Raw genomic sequence first — 16,058 nt, 5'->3', positions numbered from 1 at the left:
AATGGGAAGCATCAACTTATAGTAGTTGCTTCCCATATGTGCCTTGACCAGGCAAGCCTAGGGTTTCAAACCAGCAAACTCATTGTTCCAGGTTGACACTTTTATCCATTGTACCACTACAGGTCAAGCTTAAATAAAATCTTAAAAATAAAAAAGAAATGCAACTGCTTTCTGGATGTTTATTTTGTATCCAGCTACTTTAATGAATTCATTTATCAGGTCTAATAATTTTTTGGTGGAATCTTCAATGTTCTTTATACACAATATCATGTCATCTGCAAATACTGACAGTTTTACTTCTTCCTTTCAATTTGGATGCCTTTTATTTATTCTTCTTGTCTGCTTGCTGTGGCTAGGACTTCAGTACTGTATTGAATAAGAGTGGTGAAAGCAGACATACTGTCTTACTCCTGATTTTTTTTTTTTTTTTACAGAGACCGAGAGTGAGTCAGAGAGAGGGATAGACAGGGACAGACAGACAGGAATGGAGAGAGATGAGAAGCATCAATCATTAGTTTTTCATTGCACGTTGCAACACCTTAGTTGTTCATTGATTGCTCTTTCATATGTGCCCTGATCGCGGGCCCGCGGGCCTTCAGCAGACCAAGTAACCCCTTGCTGGAGCCAGCGACCTTGGGTTCAAGGTGGGCTTTTCCTCAAACCAGATGAGCCCGCACTCAACCTGGCGACCTCGGGGTCTCAAACCCGGGTCCTCTGCATCCCAGTCCGACGCTCTATCCACTGCGCCACCGCCTGGTCAGGCTTACTCCTGATCTTAAAGGAAACACTTTTAGCGTTTATCTGTTGACTATGATATTGGCTGTGGGGTTTGTCATATACGGCCTTTATCACGTTGAAGTATGTTTTCTCTATTCCTACTTTGCTGAGAGCTTTTATCATAAATGAATGTTGGATTTATTTTTATTTTCTTTTTTTTTTTTTTACAGAGACAGAGAGAGAGAGTCAAAGAGATGGACAGACAGGCACAGACAGGCAGGAACGAAGAGAGATGAAGAGCATCAATCACCAGTTTTTGGTTGGGACACCTTGGTTGTTCATTGATTGCTTTCTCATATGTGCTTTGACCGCAAGCATTCAGCAGCCCGAGTAACCCCTTGCTCAAGCCAGCGACCTTGGGTCCAAGCTGATGAGCTTTGCTGAAACCAGATGAGCCCACGCTCAAGCTGGAGACCTCGGGGTCTCGAACCTGGGTCCTCCGCATCCCAGTCCGAAGCTCTATCCACTGTGCTACCGCCTGGTCAGGCCAGATGTTGGATTTTATCAGATGTTTTTTCTGCATTTATTGATAGAATATATGGTTTTTTTCCTTCATTTTGTTTATGTGGTGTGTTATGTTAATTGATTTGCTGATATCATACCAACACTTCATTCCTGGAATAAATCCCATTTGATCATAGTGCATAGTGTATGATCTTTCTTTTTTTTTGTATTTTTCTGAAGCTGGAAACGGGGACAGACAGTCAGACAGACTCCCGCATGCGCCCGACCGGGATCCACCCGGCACGCCCACCAGGGGGCGACGCTCTTCCCACCAGGGGGCGATGCTCTGCCCCTCCGGAGCGTCGCTCTGTTGCGACCAGAGCCACTCTAGCACCTGGGGCAGAGGCCAAGGAGCCATCCCCAGCGCCCGGGCCATCTTTGCTCCAATGGAGCCTCGCTGCGGGAGGGGAAGAGAGAGACAGAGAGGAAGGAGAGGGGGAGGGGTGGAGAAGCAGATGGGCACTTCTCCTGTGTGCCCTGGCTGGGAATTGAACTCGGGACTTCTGCACGCCAGGCTGATGCTCTACCACTGAGCCAACTGGCCAGGGCAGTGTATGATCTTTTTTAACATGTTGTTGGATTTAGTTTGCTAATATTTTGTTGAGGATTTTAGCATCTATGTTTATCAGGGATATTGGCCTCTAATTTTCTTTCTTTGTCATATTTTTATCTGGTTATGGAATTAAAATAATGCTGGCTTGGTAAAATGAACTTAGGAGTCTTCCTTCCTTTTGAATTTCGTGAATAGTTTGAGAAGGAATGGTATTAGTTCTTCTTTGAATGTTTGGCAAAATTCTCTTGTGAAGCCATCTGGTTCAGGACTTTTCTTGTTGGGAGATTTTTTTTTTAACTGATTAAATTTGACTAGTTCTAACCTGACTATTCAGATTCTCTCATACTCACTGATTCAGTTTTGGAAGACTGTATATTTCTAGGAATTTTTTCCATTTCATTGAGATTGTCCAATATGTTGGCATATAGCTGTTTGTATTCATAATGTTTTCTTACAGTCCCTTGTATTTCTATGGAGTCAGATATTCTATTTTATTTATTTGGGTTCTCTCTCTTATTTTGTTGATGAGTGTGGTTAAAGGTTTGTTAATCTTGTTTGTCTTTTCAAAGAATCAGCTGTTGGTTTCATTGATCTGTTGTATTGTTTTTTATTTATTTATTTTTATTTTTTTATTTTTTGTATTTTTCTGAAGTTGGAAATGGGAGAGGCAGTCAGACAGACTCCCGCATGTGCCCGACCAGGATCCACCCAGCACGCCCACCAGGGGGTGATGCTCTGCCCATCTGGGGCGTCACTCTCTTGCAACCAGAGGCATTCTAGAACCTGAGGCAGAGGCCACAGAGCCATCCTCAGCATCCGGGCCATCTTTGCTCCAATGGAGCCTTGGCTGTGGGAGGGGAAGAGAGAGACAGAGAGGAAGGAGAAGGGGAGGGGTGGAGAAGCAGATGGGTGCTTCTCCTGTGTGCCCTGGCCGGGGATCAAACCTGGGACTCCTGCACGCCAGGGCGACACTCTACCACTGAGCCAACTGGCCAGGGCCTATATTGTTTTTTAGGCTCTGGGTTTTTTTGTTTTTAAATTTTATTTATTTATTTATTTATTTATTTATTTATTTATTTATTTATTTTACAGAGACAGAGAGTGAATCAGAGAGAGGGATAGACAGGGACAGACAGGAACGGAGAGAGATGAGAAGCATCAATCATTAGTTTTTCATTGCGCGTTGCAACACCTTAGTTGTTCATTGATTGTTCTCTCATATGTGCCTTGAACGTGGGCCCACGGGCCTTCAGCAGACCGAGTAACCCCTTGCTGGAGGCAGCAACCTTGGGTTCAAGCTGGTGAGCTTTGCTCAAACCAGATGAGCCCGCGCTCAAGCTGGCGACCTTGGGGTCTCGAACCTGGGTCCTCTGCATCCCAGTCCAACGCTCTATCCATTGCGCCACCGCCTGGTCAGGCAGGCTCTGTTTTGTTTATTTCTGTTCTGATCTTTATTATTCCTTCATTCTACTTAATTTGGGCTCTGCTAGTTTTTCTTCTTTAGTTCCTTTAAATGTAAAGTTAGGTTGTTTATTTGGATTTTTCTTATCTGCGGGAGGCTTATAATGCTATAAAATTTCCCTCTCAGGACTGCTTTCACTGTGTTTCATAGATTTTGGGTTGTTGTGTTCTCATTTTCATTTGTTCAAAGCATCTCTTGATCTCACTGTTAACCTATTCATCTTATTTATTCTCCATGTCTTTGTGTTTTTTTTCTTTTGTGATTAATATCTAGTTTCATACCAATATGGTCAGAGAAGATACTTAATAGGATTTTAGTCTTCTTAAATTTATTGAGACTTGTTTTTCATCCTAACATGTGGTTTATCCTAAAAAAAATTACCGTGTGCACTTCAAAAGAAGTATATTCTACTTGGGGTGAAATGGTCTGAGGATATTAATTAAATAGCTGATCTAGTGTTTCATTTAAGGCCACCATTTCCTTGTTGATTTTCTGTCTGAAAAGAAATGAGACTACATTAAACTAAAAAGCTTTTGCACAGCAAAAGAAACCATCAACAGAATAAAAAGGGAACCCACTGAATGGGAGAACTTATTTGTCAATGATACATCTGAAAAAAAGTTAATTTCAAAAATATATAAAGAACTTATACAAGTTGATACCAGGAAATCAAACAACCAAATTTAAAAAATGGGCAAAGACCTGAATAGACACTTCTCCCAAGAGGACATACAGATGGCCAATAGACATGAAAAAATGCTCAACGTCACTAATCATCAGAGAGATGCAAATTAAAACCACAGTGAAATATCACCTCAAACCAATGGCTATCATCAATAAATCAACAAAAAACAAGTGCTGGTGAGGACGTGAAGGAAAGGGAACCCTCAGGCACTGTTGGTGGGAATACAGATTGGTGCAACCACTGTGGAAAACAGTATGGAGTTTCCTTAAAAAATTAAAAGTGGGCCCTGGCCGGTTGGCTCAGTGGTAGAGCATCAGCCTGGTGTGCAGAAGTCCCGGGTTTGATTCCGGGCCAGGGCACACAGGAGAGGCGCCCATCTGCTTCTACACCCCTCCCCCTCTCCTTCCTCTCTGTCTCTCTCTTCCCTCCCGCAGCCAAGGCTCCATTGGAGCAAGGATGGCCCGGACGCTGGGGATGGCTCCATGGCCTCTGCCTCAGGCGCTAGAGTGGCTCTGGTTGCAACAGAAGCAACGCCCTGGATGGGCAGAGCATCACCCCCTGGTGGGTGTGCCGGGTGGATCTGACTGCCTCCCTGTTTCCAGCTTCAGAAAAATACCAAAAAAAAATTAAAAGTGGATCTGCCTTTTGACCCAACAATTCCACTTCTTGGAATATATCCTAAGAACTCCAAAATAGTAAACAAAAGAATATATGCACCCCTATGTTCATTGCAACATTATTTACAATAGCTAAGATACAGAAGCAGTCCAAGTGCCCATAAGTTAACAAGTGGATAAAAAGTTATAATATATTTACACATTGGAATACTGCTTGGACATAAAAAAGGAAATCTTGCCTTTTGTGACAGCATGGATGGACCTGTAGATTATTATTATTTTTTTAAATGAATTTTTATTAATGGTAATGGGATGACATTAATAAATCAGGGTACATATATTCAAAGAAAACATGTCTAGGTTATTTTGTCATTAGATTATGTTGCATACCCCTCGCCCAAAGTCAGATTGTCCTTCGCCATCCTCTATCTAGTTCTCTGTGCCCCTCCCCCTCCCCCTAACTCTCCCCCTGTCCTCCCTCCCCCCACCCCTGGTAACCACCACACTCTTGTCCATGTCTCTTAGTCTCGTTTTTATGTTCCACCAATGTATGGAATCGTGTAGTTCTTGTTTTTTTCTGATTTACTTATTTCACTCCTTATAATGTTATCAAGATGCCACCATTTTGCTGTAAATGATCTGATGTCATCATTTCTTATGGCTGAGTAGTATTCCATAGTGTATATGTGCCACATCTTCTTTATCCAGTCTTCTATTGAAGGGCTTTTTGGTTGTTTCCATGTCTTGGCCACTGTGAACAGTGCTGCAATGAACATGGGGCTACATGTGTCTTCACGTATCAATGTTTCTGAGGTTTTGGGGTATATACCCAGTAGAGGGATTGCTGGGTCATAAGGTAGCTCTATTTGCAGTTTTTTGAGGAACCACCATACTTTCCTCCATAATGGTTGTACTACTTTACAGTCCCACCAACAGTGAATGAGGGTTCCTTTTTCTCCACAGCCTCTCCAACATTTGCTATTACCCGTCTTGTTGATAATAGCTAATCTAACAGGGGTGAGGTGGTATCTCATTGTAGTTTTGATTTGCATTTCCCTAATAACTAATGAAACTGAGCATCTTTTCATATATCTGTTGGCCATTTGTATCTCTTCCTGAGAGAAGTTGGACCTGTAGATTATTATGCTAAGTGAAATAAGCCAGGCAGGCAGAGAAAGACAAATCCCATATGATATCACCTATATGTGTAATCTAATGAACAAAATAAACTGAGGAACAAAATAGAAACAGAGGCAGGGTCACATGGATCAGGCAGACAACTTTCAGAGGGGAGAGGGGAATTTGGGGACTGGATAAAAGGTGAATGGATTAAGCAAAAAGACAATATATATATATATATACACACACACATATATATATATATATATAAAACATGTAGACACAGACAACAGTGTGGTGATAGCCAGAAGGAAAGGGGCTGGGGCGTAGGTGGAGGTGGGCAAAAGGGGGGGTATATGTGGAAATGAGACTGGAAAGAGACTTTGTTTGGGGTGATTGGCCCATGATGCAGTGTGCAGATGATGTTTTATTGAGCTGTACAATTGAAATCTGTATGGTTTTGCAAACCAGTGTCATCCCAATCAATTTAATTAAAAATATTTTTAAATGATTGAGCATAAAAATGAGTGGATAAAGTATAAAATAAATGCCTATGTATCCATACTGATATAAATAAGTGATTGATTGAATAAATAGATAAATAAATGGAAGAGGCCAATTGCTCATGCAGAAGAATTCCAAAGAATTTATCCACTCTGTCCTTAAGGAGGTAGAACATTCCTATTTTTTTATTTATATTTATTCTTTAAATTAAAATATATTTATTGATTTTAGAGAGAGGAATGGAGAGAGACAGACACAGAAACATTGATCTGTTTATTTACTTATTTATTTTTCTTCTTTTCCAAGTTGAGAAGAAGGGAGATAGAGAGACAGATTCTGCATGTGCCCCGACTGGGATCCACCCAGCAACCCCTATCTGGGGCCAATGCTCTGCCCATATATGGCCATGCTAGCAACTGAGCTATTTTTAGTGCCTGAGGCAGAGGCTCCACGGAGCCATCCTCAGTGCCTGGGACCAATGTGCTCAAACCAATTGAGCTATGGCTATGAGAAGGAAAGAGAGAAAGAGAGAAGGAGGAGGGGGAGGGGTGGAGAAGCAGAAGGTTGACTACCACTGCTCTAATCAGTCAAGCTACCCAGCCAGGGTCTTTTTTTTTTTTTCAGCAAGAAGGAAGAAAGTTTATTTAATGTCCTTTTAGAGTCAGTGGAGTCCAGTAATAGGTCTCAGGGTGAAGGTTAGCCCATATTAAGTTAAGCTCTGGAGGAAGCCCAGCCTGTCCTACAGCAGCCCTGGGGCTCAGAACAGGTGGTGAGCATGGGATGATTTGTTGCTGGGCAGCAGGCTGAGCCAACTTAGGAATGTAGAAGAGTGAGTCTGGGCTCCCTCAGACATCCCCAAATTGGGTGTGCACAGCAACTTCCTTCCAAAGATTGCAGTTTGGAAAGTGAGAAAAAGAAAGAATAACTTTATAGTGGAGAAATATGATAAACATCACCTCAGTCAGGTGATCAAGACCAACATCAATGGTGGAAAGTCATGTTAATAATATATGTTATAGCTAGGATGTGATGAAAATGTCATTTTACCTCTGTGGCATTCCACCCTAAAACCTATCACTCTGGTCTAATGATAAAAACAGCAGAAAAACCCCAAATGAGGGTCATTCTACCAAATGCCTGACCAGCACTCCTCAGAACTATAAAGGTCATCAAAAACAAGGGAAGTCTGAGAAACTATCACAGCCAAGAGGAGCCGAAGGAGACATGCTGACTAACTGTGCTGTACTGTCCAAGATGAAATTCTGAAATGGAAAAAAGACATTAGGTAAAAGCTTAGGAAGTCTGAGTAAAATATGGACTTTGGTTAATAATGATGTATCAATATTGGTTCACTAATTATAACAAAGGCACCACACTGTTGCAAGATGTTCATAATTGAAAACTGCATGTGGAGGTAGAAGTGGGTAGAGATAGACAGGGCAGGTGTGTATACATTATAGAACTTTATGTAATACCTGCACATAATCTATAAATCTCAAACTGTTCTAAAAAGATTGAACAAAGGACTTCAATAGACATTTCTCCAAAGATGCTACACACACAGCCAACAAACACCTGAAAAGATCAACATCACTATTCATTAGGGCAATGCAAATTAAATCCACAAAGAAATGCAACTTTATACTTATTTGTGCATTCATTGGTTGATTCTCATATGTGGCCTGACCAGGGATCAAGTGTATCAAGACGGAGCTCAGAGCCCTACAAACAACACACCCAAACACACAAACATAATGAGAAGGCAGAGAACTGCAATCCAAATGAAACCAGAAGAGAAATCTCCAGAAAAGGAACTGAGTGATATGGAAATAACCAAACTGCTGGATGCAGAGTTTAGAATAATGATTGTTAGTATGCTTAGGGATCTTAGAACAACAATGGATGGTCATTATGAACACCTAGATAAAGAGATAGAAAGTATAAATAAAACATTGAAATATTAAAAAAGAATCAGTTGGAGGTGACAAATACAATATCAGAAATGAAGAACATAATGGAAGGAATTAAAAGCAGGATGGATGAAGCTGAGGATTGAATCAGCAAGTTGGAGGACAAGATGAACAAAGGCACAAAAGCAGAGCAGAAAAAAAGAAAAGAGACTCAAAAAGTCTGAAGAAACTCTGAGAGAGCTCTGTGACAACATGAAGAGAAATAACATCCACATCATAGGGGTTCCTGAAGAAGAAGAGAAAGAACAAGGGATAGAAACTTTATTCAATCAAATCATAGCTGAAAACTTCCCTAAATTGATGCAAGTAAGAGTCTCACAAGTTCAAGAAGCACAGAGAACTCCATTAAAGAGAAACCTAAAAAGACGTACACCAAGACACATAATAATTAAAATACCAAAGCTAAGCAATAAAGAGAAAATATTAAAAGCTGCTAGAGAAAAGAAGACTATCACCTACAAAGGAGCCCCCATAAGGATGGCATCTGACATCTCAACAGAAACACTTGAGGCCAGAAGGGAATGGCAAGAAATATTCAAAGTAATGCAGAACAAGAGCCTACAACCAAGACTACTTTATCCAGCAAGGCTATCATTTAAAATTGGAGGAGAAATAAAAAGCTTCCCAGACAAAAAAAAACTCAAGGAATTCACTACAACCAAACCAATGCTGCAGGAAATGTTAAGGGGCCTGTTGTAAACAGATCAAAGTGGAAAAAGAATATAGCAAAAGAGGAATACAGCTTTAAAAAATAAAATGGCAATAAACAACTACATATCAATAATAACCTTAAATGTAAATGGATTAAATGATCCAATCAAAAGACACAGGGTAGCTGCTTGAATAAGAAAACAGGACCCGTACATATGCTGTCTACAAGAGACACGCCTTAAAACAAAAGATACACATAGATTGAAGGTAAAAGGATGAAAAAAACATTTCATGCAAATGGAAATGAAAAAAAAAGGCTGGGGTAGCAATACTTATATCAGACAAAATGGACTTTAAAACAAAGACTATAGTAAGAGATAAAGAAGGTCATTACATAATGATAAAGGGAGCAATCCAACTGGAAGATATAACCATCATAAATATCTACGCACCTAATATAGGAGCACCTTTGATGAATATAAAGAGTGAGATCAACAGCAATACTATAATAGTAGGAGATTTCAATAACCCACTAACATCACTAGATAGATCCTCAAGAAAGAAAATTAACAAAGAAACAGCAGACTTAAAGGACACACTAGGTCAAATTGATTTAATAGATATCTTTAGGACCTTTTACCCTAAAGCAGCAGAATATACATTCTTTTCAAGTGCTCATGGTACATTCTCTAACACAGACCACATGTTAGGACACAAAAGCAGTCTCAATAAATATAAAAAGATTGAAATCATATCAAGTATTTTCTCTGATCACAATGGCATGAAACTAGAAATCAACCACAACAGAAAAACTGAAAAATACTGAAACACATGGAAACTAAATAGCATGTTATTAAATAACAAATGGGTTAACAATAAAATCAAAGAAGAAATAAAAAAATTCCTAGAAACAAATAATAATGAGCAAACAACAACTCAAAATTTATGGGACACAGCAAAAGCAGTCCTGAGAGGGAAGTTCATAGCACTACAGGCATTCCTTAAGAAGCTTGAAAAAGCTCAAATAAACAACTTAACCCTTCATCTAAAAGAACTAGAAAAAGAACAACAAGTAAAGCCCAGAGGTAGTAGAAGGAAGGAAATAATAAAGATCAGAGCGGAAATAAATGACATAGAAGTTAAAGAAACAATTCGGAGGATCAATGGAACCAAGAGCTGGTTCCTTGAAAGGGTAAACAAGATCGATGAACCTTTAACAAGACTCAACAAGAAAAGAAGAGAGAGGATTCAAATAAATAAAATTAGAAATGAGAGTGGAGAAATAAAAACCGACACAACAGAAATACAAAATATTTAAGAAAATATTATGAAGAACTGTATGCCAAAAAATTAAACAACCTATGTGAAATGGACAAATTCCTTAAAACATATCATCTTCCAAATATCAATCTGGAAGAATCAGAAAACCTAAACAGACCGATTACAACAGAAAAGATCGAAACAGTTATCAAAAAGCTCCCAAAAAACAAAACTCCTAAGCCCGGTGGCTTCACTGGTGAATTCTACCAAACATTCAAAGAAGAACTAACTCCTATCCTTCTCAAGCTATTTCAAAAAATTCAGGAGGAAGGGACACTTCCAAGTTCCCTTTATGAGGCGAGCATAATTCTGATTCCAAAACCAGGCAAAGACAACACAAAGAAAGAAAATTATAGGCCAATATCCCTGATGAATTTAGATGCTAAAATCCTCAACAAAATATTAGCAAACCGGATCCAGCAATAAATGAAAAAAATCATACATCATGATCAAGTGGGATTTATTCTGGGGTGGCAAGGATTGTACAACATTTGTAAATCAATTAATGTGATTCACCACATAAACAAAAGGAAGGATAAAAACCACATGATAATTAAATTGATGCAGAAAAAGCATTTGATAAAATCCAGCATTCATTTATGATCAAAACTCTCAGCAAAGTGGGAATACAGGGAACATACCTCAACATGATAAAGGCCATCTATGACAAACCCACAGCCAACATTATAATTAATGGACAAAAATTAAAAGCAATTCCCCTAAAATCAGGAACAAGGCAGGGTGCCCCCTTTCACCACTCTTATTCAACATAGTACTGGAAGTCCTAGCTACAGCAATCAGACAAGAAGAAGAAATAAAAGGCATCCAAATTGGAAAAGAAGAAGTAAAACTATCATTATTTGCAGATGATATGATATTATATATAGAAAACCCTAAAGACTCCATCAAAAATCTACTAGACTTAATAAACGAATTCAGCAAAATGGCAGGATATAAAATTAATACTCAGAAATCAGAGACATTTTTATACATGAACAATGAACTGTCAGAAAGAGAAATTAAGGAAACAATCCCCTTCACTATTGCAACAACAACAAAAAAAAGTACCTAGGAGTAAATTAAACCAAGGAGGTTAAAGACTTGTACTCAGAAAATTATAAAACATTGATAAAAGAAATCAAGGAAGACACAAACAAGTGGAGGCATATACCGTGCTCATGGTTAGGAAGAATAAACATAATTAAAATGTCTATATTACCCAAAGCAATTTATAAATTCAATGCAATACCAATCAAAATACCAATGACATACTTCAAAGATATAGAACACATATTCCAAAAATTTATATGGAACCAAAAAAGAACATGAATAGACTCAGCAATCTTGAAAAAGAAGAATAAAGTGGGAGGTATCACACTTCCTGATTTCAAGTTATACTACAGGGCCATTGGACTCCAAACAGCTTGGTACTGGCATAAGAACAGACATATAGATCAAGGGAACAGAACAGAGAACCCAGAAATAAACCCACATCTTTATGGACAACTGATATTCAACAAAGGAGGTAAGAGCATGCAGTGGAGTAAAGACAGTCTCTTTAACACATGGTGTTGGGAAAACTGGACAGCTACCTGCAAAAAAATGAAATTAGACCACCAACTTACACCATGCATAAAAATAAACTCAAAATGGATAAAGGACTTAAATGTAAATCTTGAAACCATAAGTATCCTAGAAGTAAATTTAGGCAGTAAGCTCACCGATATCTATCGCAGCAATATCTTTTTTTTTTTTTTTTTTTTTTTTTCATTTTTCTGAAGCTGGAAACAGGGAGAGATAGTCAGACAGACTCCCGCATGCGCCCGACCGGGATCCACCCGGCACGCCCACCTGGGGCGACGCTCTGCCCACCAGGGGGCGATGCTCTGCCCCTCCGGGGCGTCGCCATATTGCGACCAGAGCCACTCTAGCGCCTGAGGCAGAGGCCACAGAGCCATCCCCAGCGCCCGGGCCATCTTTGCTCCAATGGAGCCCTGGCTGCGGGAGGGGAAGAGAGAGACAGAGAGGAAAGCGCGGCGGAGGGGTGGAGAAGCAAATGGGCGCTTCTCCTATGTGCCCTGGCCGGGAATCGAACCCGGGTCCTCCGCACGCTAGGCCGACGCTCTACCGCTGAGCCAACCGGCCAAGGCCGCAGCAATATCTTTGCTAAATTATCTCCACAGGCAAATGAAATAAAAGTCAGGATAAAAAAATGGGACTATATCAAACTAAAAAGCTTTTGCACAGCTAAAGACAATATGAACAGAATAAAAAGACAAACCACACAATGGGTGAACATATTCGACAATACATCTGATTAGGGATTAATAACCAAAATTTATAAAGAACTTGTAAAACTCAACACCAGGAAGACAAACAATCCAATCAAAAAATGAGAAAAAGAAATGAATAGACACTTCTCCAAAGAGGACATACAGATGGCCAATAGACAAGTGAAAAAAATGTTCAACATTACTAATCATTAGAGAAATGCAAATTAAAACCACAATGAGATACCACCTCACATCAGTCACAATGGCCCTCATTGACAAAACAACACAGGATAGGTGCTGGCGAGGATGTGGAGAAAGGGGAACCCTCCTGCTCTGCTGGTGGGAATGCAGACTGGTGCAGCCACTGTGGAAAACAGGATGGCGATTCCTCAAAAAATTAAAAATGGAACTGCCCTTTGACCCAGCCATCCCACTTATAGGAATATATTCCAAGGACACCATATCACCGACTGAAAAGAAGAAATGCACCCCCATGTTTATGGCAGCATTGTTCACAATAGCAAAGATCTGGAAACAGCCCAAGTGTCCGACAGTAGACAAGTGGATTAAAAAGCAGTGGTACATATATACAATGGAATACTATGGGGCTATGAAAAAGAAGGAAATATTACCTTTTGCAACAACATGGAGGGACCTGGAAACTATTCTTTTGAGTGAAATAAGCCAGGCAGAGAAAGAAAAAGATCATATGACCTCACTCATTTAAGAAATCCAAGGAATAATGAGAACTGAGGAATGTAATTGAGACAGAGGAGGGATCAAAGGGACCAGAAGAAAAGAGGACAGAGGGAAAGGGGATGATAGGATGGGATAAACCTGAAGGGAAGGGGGGAGGGCGCTGTAGGAAGGGGGGCAAGGAAGATGTTGAAGGAAATAAGGGGGAGGGGGAAGGCATTCGGGGTGACCCTAGAATCTATGTTAAAAAAAAAAAAAAGACGGCGCTCAAATCTACTGAGCTGTCTGGCCAGAGCTGTTGGTCTGTCTACCTATCTCTCTCTCTCTCTCTCTCTCTATCTATCATCTATCTACCTACCTATCTATCATCTATCATTTTTTAAAGGAAAATAGGTGTTGATGAATATGTGGGGAACTTGGAATCTTTTGCATTGCTGTTGGGAATATAAAATAGAGTAGTCACTATGGAAAAACAGTTTGATGGTTCCACATATGTTTTTTTTTAAAAAAAATAGAATTGCTATATGATCCTGCAATTCCATTGCTAGTTGTATACCCAAAACTTGTACACAACTCTTCACAGCAGCACTGTTAGCAATAGCTAAAAAGTGAAAACAACCCACATGTTCACCAATAGATGAATGGATAAATAAAATGTAGTTATATACATGCAATGAAATTTTACTCAACCGTGAAAAAGAATTAAGTATTGATACATGATATAACATGGATGAAACTTGAAAACATGCTATGTGAAAAAAAAGACAGACACAAAAGGTCACATATTGTATGATTTCTTTTTTGTGTGTGACAGAGACAGAGAGAGAGACATAGAGAGGGACAGATAGGGACAAACAGATAGGAAGGGAGAGAAATGAGAAGCATCAAGTCTTTGTTGCAGCTCCTTAGTTGTTCATTGATTGCTTTCTCATATGTGCCTTGACTGGGGGTCTATAGCAGAGCAAGTGACCCCTTGCTCAAGCCAGTGACCTTGGGCTTCAAGCCAGTGACCATGGGGTCATGTCTATGATCCCACACTCAAGCCAGTGACCCTGCACTCAAGCTGGATGAACCCACGCTCAAGTCCGCGACCTCGGGGTTTTGAACCTGGGTCCTCTGCATCTCAATCCAATGCTCTATCCACTGCCTGTTCAGGCTGATTTCTCTCTCTCTCTTTTTTTTTAAATCTCCAAAATAGATAAATCCAGAGAGACAGAAAGCTGATTAGTGCTGGCCAGGGGCTGGGGCAGGGTGGAAAAGGAAGTGAGTGCTTAATGTACGGGAGGCTTCCCACTGGAATGATGGGAATATTTTGGAAGAAGATAGAGGTGATGATTGCACAATATTCTGAATATACTTATATATGACTGAATTGTATTTTTTAAAATTGTTAGTTTTATGTTATGTGAATTTTGCCACAATTAAAAAAAAAGGAAATGGACAAAGTGTATAGAGGAAGGAACCACTAACTGCTTTAGCAGAGGTCCAGAAGATGGCAGGGTGGAAATTAAAGAAATTTTCATAGAAGTGATGTTTGAATTGAGTTGAATCAATAAATTTATAAATCAATTATCAAACATTTATTATGTGCATACTAAATGCCATGCAGTTTGGTAGGCATTGAGGAGATTTTATATACATATATAAAATCAGATTTCATTTGCCCCTCAGGACACTCACCATTCAGGTGGGCAATTACAATGCCTTGTGGTGAGTACAGTGATAGATGTATGCATAAGATATTATGGACTTGTGGTGGTGCGGTGGATAAAGTCTAGACCTGGAATGCTGAGATCACTGGTTCGAAGTCCTGGGCTTGCCTGGTCAAAGCCCATGGTAGAAGCAACTACTATGAGTTGATGCTTCCTGCTTCTCCCCCCTCTTTCTCTCTCTCTCCTCTCTATAAAAATCAATCAATCAATAAATGAAAAAGATATTATGGAAATAAGGAGATAGACTGACTGGTGGTGGCACAGTGAGCTGAGTATAGGCTGGGGATGCTGAGGACCCAGGTTCAAAATCTTGAGGTCTCTGGCTAGAGCACATGCTCTTTGGCTTGTGTGTGGGGTCACCAGCTTGAGTGTGAGATCATCAACCTGATCCCAAGGTCACTGGCTTGACCCCAAGGTTGCTGGCTTGAGCAAGGGGTAACTGGCTTGGTTTGAGCTCCCTGGTTAAGGCACGTATGAGAATCAATCAATAAACAACTAAAGTGAAGCCACTAGAGTTGATGCTTCTCATCTCTCTTCTCTCGATCTCCTTCTTGTCTCTCAAAGGGAGGAAAAAGGAGGAGGTAAGGAGAAGAGTCGCCTGACCTGTGGTGGCGCAGTGGATAAAGCGTTGACCTGGAAATGCTGAGGTTGACGGTTCAAAACCCTGGGCTTGTCTGGTCAAGGTACATATGGGAGTTGATGCTTCCAGAACCTCCCCCCTTCTCTCTCTCCTCTCTCTCTGTCTCTCCCTCTCCTCTCTAAAAATGAATAAATAAATAAAAAAAAATTAAAAAAAAAAAATGAGAAGAGTCATAGGCCTGACCAGATAGCTCAGTTGGTTAAAGCAGTGGTCCCCAACCTTTTTTGGGCCATGGACCGGTTTAATGTCACAAAATATTTTCACGACTGGCTTTAATCCAGCGCCTTAGACCGCTCGGCCACGCTACCCGGGTTCACGGACCGGCCTTTAGGGTAGGACGGATAAATGCACAAAATAAAATTATGCGACCAGCGTAAAAACTGTGGTATTTTTAAGTATAATGTCGAACTTACGAGACAAGCATCAAGAGTGAGTCTTAGACGGATGTAACAGAGGGAATACAGAGGGAATCTGGTCATTTAAAAAAAATAAACCATCGTTCAGACTTAAATATAAATAAAATGGAAATAATGTAAGTTATTTATTCTTTCTCTGCGGACCAGTACCAAATGGCC

General features: G+C 40.1%; 1 protein-coding gene across 1 annotated transcript in view; it reads left to right on the top strand.

Annotated features, from left to right (window-relative positions):
* Positions 1–1,330, top strand: part of TAF1 (TATA-box binding protein associated factor 1) — a 114,223-nt gene extending 112,893 nt beyond the window's left edge. The window contains exon 38 of the mRNA XM_066357606.1: positions 948–1,330. Within this exon, the coding sequence (XP_066213703.1) occupies positions 948–1,062 (115 nt within the window). The 3' untranslated portion in view covers positions 1,063–1,330. The remainder of the gene's footprint in view (positions 1–947) is intronic.
* The last annotated feature ends 14,728 nt before the right edge of the window (positions 1,331–16,058 follow it).

This window comes from Saccopteryx leptura, chromosome X (genome assembly GCF_036850995.1).
Source record: "Saccopteryx leptura isolate mSacLep1 chromosome X, mSacLep1_pri_phased_curated, whole genome shotgun sequence".
In the NCBI taxonomy this organism is placed as follows: Eukaryota; Metazoa; Chordata; class Mammalia; order Chiroptera; family Emballonuridae; genus Saccopteryx; species Saccopteryx leptura.
Note: the sequence above shows the minus strand (reverse complement) of the source record. Positions and strands in the feature narration are given on the sequence as shown.